The sequence below is a fragment of the Conger conger genome, chromosome 1 (genome assembly GCF_963514075.1).
Source record: "Conger conger chromosome 1, fConCon1.1, whole genome shotgun sequence".
NCBI lineage: Eukaryota > Metazoa > Chordata > Actinopteri > Anguilliformes > Congridae > Conger > Conger conger.
The window spans coordinates 63,202,066-63,208,065 of record NC_083760.1 but is presented as its reverse complement, the minus strand read 5'-3'; the positions used below and the strand labels follow the sequence as shown (position 1 = coordinate 63,208,065).

Genomic DNA, 6,000 nt, shown 5'->3' with positions numbered 1-6,000 from the left:
ACACCACTAGCCTATAAGATGTTTGGGTATCACCTATTGGCTAATAAATAGGCATTGACGCAAAGCATTCCATTGGTAACATCGCTATTAATTTCCCGCATCAATTGGGCTATATATAGTCATATTTCGTATTAATGTCCTCGCCAATCTAAGTGAATTTATCTTGACGTGAAAAAATATTATTAAACAGTGGTAATCATGTAGGCTAACAGGGTTTATTGTTACTATTTTAGATACAATATGTTTTATTTACTTTTGGTTAATCTGAAATAGCTGCTTTACCAAACTGCAGCTGGTGCTGAAAGTGCAAATGTTTTAATATGATGTGTGCTGACATAACCTGTAGTAGGCTATAGGCTATCTTTGTGTACGGCTTGCGGTGCCCAACAGGTCGACCTTGAAACGTGCGACACTGTATAGCAGTGGATTATCCAGGGGGGTCGCCTGCTTCAAACCTATAGTTTTGTTTTTTATCTAAATTGATTACATGCAATACCGATTCCCTCAAACAAACGCAAAAACGATGCTATAGCGCAGACTGGTGTTGCCTTTGGTTGTGTTTATGTGTCACTGTCCTTAAGCACTGTTTTATTGTTAATGTCGCTGGGTTTATGCCCTGCTGGTGCTTACGTCACCTGACGCACAAAGAGGCAGGGCAGTCTCTCAGACTGCACACTCGGCAAGCAGGCGGGATTGCCACACGTACACTGTCTCACTCCCTTCTCGTCAATATATGCTGTGCTTCTTTGCGTCCTCTTGTCCACTGACTTTATTTGTAACAGTTTCTCTGTTAAGAGTAGCGCAAGGAGGAAACGTGAGGAGTGTGCTTGTCCAGTTCCCCTTTATAAAGAGGCATGGCGGAGAAGACAGTACAAAGAAAACAACAGCGAAAACAAATAAAGCCGAAACAAGCGGCGGATACCATAAAAGCTAACAACTGGAGTACATCAACAATTATTGTTTGTGGAATCTCGACTGGACATCTACTAAGTACTTTTAAAAAGTTTTTCATTTAATTTCGTTTAATTTATTTTTTCCACATGGCGTGCAAACTAAATAGCTACTAAACTTATTTTGCATGGTTGTCAGTTCGCTTTTATGTTAGTACTTTCATAACATGTTTGGGATTTAATAACTTTGAATATTTTTAATCCTCATTTTATTGCCAGGGTCTATTTTTGTTATTTTTTGATCATTGCAATTGACATACAATCTCGATTGCCACACCGGTTTATCAATCTTAAATAAAGCAAATCTGTGAATAAATTGGCATAGGGCTGCAAACATGGGGGCAAAACAGAGCAGCCCGGCTGCTAATGGTCGAACCAGGGCTTACTCGGGCTCGGATCTGCCGTCGAGTACCTCCACTAGTAATGGCAACGGCAGAACCGCAGCAATGGCAATGAGATACCATGCATATGGTGCTTCAGCTCATTGGACCTCTGGAGCCACAGCGACTGCGGCTCAGCACGTTGGCCCCAGGACAAGATCGGTGGGTGGTAGTGGGGGTGGGTCAGGAACCAGGCCTCAATCGAGTATCAACATTCCCGATAACAGTGGAGCTTACAGCTCCCAAGATTCCGGCAGCAGTACCCCAGAAGAACCCAGTGGAGACGGGTCAAGTGGAGGTCAGGGGGCTCCCCGGCTCTTGATTGGCTCACTCCCAGCACACCTTTCGCCTCATCTTTTTGGAGGTAAGAAATGGCGATACAAAACTAATTTAAAGCATTAATTATTCAATGATATCCTCAGAAGGCGTATGTCCGATAGCCGTTGAAATAATTTACAATTAAGAAACTTAACACCAACTAGCCCACAGACCTTTTATCCTACGGAAATCACTATATGTGCATTTTGTCTATTAAGGCGATTGGAGTATGATATGGTCTGACAACGACCAATTTAAAAGAATAACAGATACAATAACTTCAGAGATTACATATGTAGGCCTATATTCTACTCACAGGACATTTCAGTACGTAAACGGTTCTGAACGATGTTAATCTTTTGAACCAATGGCAGAACTACATTAACTGCAGTTCTCACTGACACTATCGGCAAATTCGCAAGAAAAACCGAGCATTACACATTCGGCTACGACATACTGACAAATAAAATTAGAGGTTAAAGTTGTGCTGTAGTGAGATTAAAGTAGCTATATTTACCCTCGTTATAAGGTGCTACCAGCTAACCTAGGGCTTGTTTTCCAGACTGGTTAATTCGTCGTAGTGGACACAGCATTTTAAAAATATTTTGATGTGCTCAGGTTTCTGCGAGGTATGACTTTTGAAGAAAAAAGCATTGTGCATTAAATTTTACTTGCTGTTAAGTGTTCTTGCGTGACATTTTAAAGTGTACTTGTATCATCTACAGTATGACTGTGCATTGCCTTGAAATAAGGCTTCTGTAAAATAATAAATAAAATATTAAACAAGAAGTATATTTTTGGAAATTCAATTTCACCAAAGTAACACAGTATCATAAGAAATTGAGAAATTTATTTGAGACCATTATTCATTATCTTCTATATTTTCTTTTTATTGATCTTTTCCACTTATTTTCCACATCCTAAGACAGCATTCACTGATTTTTACAGCGCTCTCTTGCAAAACAAAGCTACATGAATTCATCAAACACTAAACACAGAGGCAAAGGTTACGTTTCAGCAATACCTTTGATATGTTAAACTGTCAGACTTTTGATGTTGGTCAGGGCACACCTTTTTATGGTTCAAGTTTAAATCCATGGTGTTTTGTTAAGGGTGTGTAACCTTTGGAATCTCTGAGAATGGCTATGTATCTTTTTCTAGTGGTTTGCATATAACAGAGACCTAGGGCACCTCTGGACACTCCCCGACCCCTCCCACCCACAGACAAACATGTGAACCCCCCCCCCCCCATCATATCCCCACACCTAAATAAAAATATGGGAGAAAGGCCCCTGGGCAAGGTTTTATAGCTCTAGCTGTTCATGTCAATGTGTATTCTGTCCAACTTTTGAACCTGTAACCCTTCCAGTGAATCTGTACTTCAGTCCTGCTTTGTGCTGCTGCTGGGAATGACATTGAACCATTCAGCATGAGAAACTACAGACTGCTGAACACAGAAACTTCAGTGGTGTTTGCTGACAATGAGCATAATGCATTGCATTTTTACACTTTTATTAGGCGTGGCTATTAAAAGAGGAAATCCACCCAGCCCTTTCAAGATGTTTTTAAGCCAATGGAGTAGCCATTGCCTTTATATTGAGTTTTGCCTTCTCTTCTTGGATAAACAGGCTGGTCTACACCTATCAACTTCATGGTCGAGTGTATACATGTTCCCAATCAACATGTAAGGGTGTTCATTGGTCTACTGTTGCAGCACTATGCTTATGAATGTAAAGAAGAAAAAAAACACAACACTAACAGCTTGTCCATACTTTTCTGTGTTTGTTTACTTTCTTGCTTGTACTTTTAAGTTCTTACATTTCTGTGTTTCTGAAGTGTGCACTATATTAATGGCACTTGTTTGTGATGGTGGGTGATTGTTCGGTCACAGGCAAAGTAAAACTAGCAAAAGTAGTGTTGCTCTTTGCACTGAATTTTTAGAGCCTGCTGTGTCTGAGTTTTTTTTTTTTTTTTTTTCAGCTGAAAGGAATAAGGATAATAGGTTGATAATTCACGTGACTTAAGCCATGACACTGCAAGGTATCTGCAATAAGGAAACACTTCATCTCGGTATAGGTATTGCTGGTGTTTTCTTTCCTGTTTCTTTTTTACACACAGGTGAAATTTCATTTCTGAAAACTCATCACATATGGTCTGTTCACATCTTGTCCCCCAAAAGGAACATTTTGAGCACTGATATCACAGGGCGAGTCCAAATCCCATACCTCCTCCCCTCCCCCCTACCTCACAACACCTTGCATCACCGCACATCTTATGTGGGCATAGCATTTCCTGCTAGCTGCTGCTTGCACATCATTCACCCCGCAATATTTACATGGCCAAACGTGTTCTGGGTGCCTTGCAACTGTAGGAAGGGTCTGTCTTTCAGGTGCCATTAGGGATTAGGGGTCAAGAGGATGCTTGATCAACCCATACAGTAACTTCTCAGTCTATTTGTGCTGCGTCAGTTCATCATTGATGGGGTTCAAGCAAAGGAGGGAGGAATATGTTTGAGTTATGTATTTGTTATGTTAGTTTGTGTCATGCGCTTTTGTGCATTTTCTTGACATTTTTTAGTTCCAGACTCTTTGTGCAAGCACTGAAGTGGGACACGCCATTCTCTGTGTCAATAAACCACAGGACGCTCTTTGAACATGAGATAAGAAAAGGTTTACTCACATTGGAAAACAAAAGGACCTATGCACTACGAAGTATAAGACTTGTACCAGTTCTTCCTAGATCGATCCAGGAGGGTAAGGGCATAGTTGAGAGTTTCAATGTTATTTGTGCAAGGAAAAATTGAGTAGAGATGCTCAGCATAACAATAATTTTTGAATCAGTAGAGTGCACTGAAGTATGTGCTCTGCCCATGCAAGTACCTGTTGCTTCTTTTAATATTGCAGTTAACAAGTGAAGTTAACACAGACATAAATCAGAAGACACAACTACGGAGCACAGTTGGCACACCGCACATGCCTGATTGCTGAGGGGGGGGGCTGCTGGTGCTGGATGAGACATTGTCATCCCGGCTGGCTGAAACTCTCCCTCCTTGGGCAACACTAACGCCAATTATGTGTTGCCCCACTGGGCTGCCTGGCACTGTCAGATTCAGTGTCATACTGTGGGCTCCTTCACGTGCTGCAATGGGGCTTATCAGGATGAGCCACCCTGCACCCACAGAATAAATAACACCACTGTGTCACACCTGCTTTTATGAAGTGTAGGGGGAGAGAGAAGGGCAGAAGGCCAGACTTTACAATGAAGCACATGAGTTGGCATTAACTAATGTACTTGTTAACATGAATTACTTATGTATAAATACATAAGCAAAGCTGGACAACTACATTAGTTAATGCCAGTTCATGTAACCTTATTGTAAAGTGTTATTGAGAAGACTGTTGTCTCCATTACAGTTTAGCAGGACTGTAGTGAAAGCAATCTCCCCCACCCCCCATCTCCAGTGACCCCACACGTGCTGCACAAAGGGATTGCCTGTGTGGGGTCTGAGGCAGTGTGCCAGCACAATTGTCCTGTGTCACTCCCACCCCTCCACACTGCAGACAAAAAACTGCTTTGGAGCCTGATTCATTGATTCCAAAACTTTGCATAAAGAAATCCTTTTATTGATTTTTTTTGTTGTTGTTAAAAGAGATCCTGTTAAATGTAAAAAGATGGATGGGGGAGGAAGTCAATGTTTATTGAAATACAGGTGAAACTAGCACAAGTCCTCTCCTCTCCTCACACAACTGCCACTGCCAGTGTGTTAGTCATCACCTTTATTTGAGTAAGCAAGCTCAAAAAGATATCTCATTTGTACCAGCCACTTCCCCTTTTTGTAGGCTGAAACCATTCAAATATGGAAAGAGGCAGATAAATGTTTTATAGCCTATACTGTATTACAATTTCTCCATCAGTAGGTCTTTGAAATATTGCTCAGATGGCCATTGTCTGTTGTGATAGATTTAGAAGTCTTGACTGTAAATTATGTAATTTTTAAATTGCAAAATTACAAATTATTTTATTGTTGGAAAGCCTACTTGATGTCCTGTCTCAGCAGGTCCTTGATTCAATCCTTCAGGCTTTTAAGATTTTTGGAAATCCCATGTATTTACATCCATATGCAGTGTAGGAATTACACGCACACACACATACATTTTAGGGGACCACGTAATTGGACACAGTTAACATAATCTTAAATGAAGTTGCCACATTGAGTACATGATATGTAAATGATTTGCATTTGATGTTTGCCTTAAGTCTGACCCGTAGACATCACCAGATGCCCTGATGATGCTCCACCAGGCCTGTACTGCAGCCATCTTCATCTTCCTCCTGTTTTTTTTCAGGGTTTT

General features: G+C 40.9%; 1 protein-coding gene across 1 annotated transcript in view; it reads left to right on the top strand.

The window, feature by feature from the left end:
- The first annotated feature begins 686 nt into the window (after positions 1–686).
- Positions 687–6,000, top strand: part of LOC133106733 (E3 ubiquitin-protein ligase znrf2-like) — a 30,541-nt gene continuing 25,227 nt past the window's right edge. Inside the window, exon 1 of the mRNA XM_061216053.1 lies at positions 687–1,694. Within this exon, the coding sequence (XP_061072037.1) occupies positions 1,286–1,694 (409 nt within the window). The 5' untranslated portion in view covers positions 687–1,285. The remainder of the gene's footprint in view (positions 1,695–6,000) is intronic.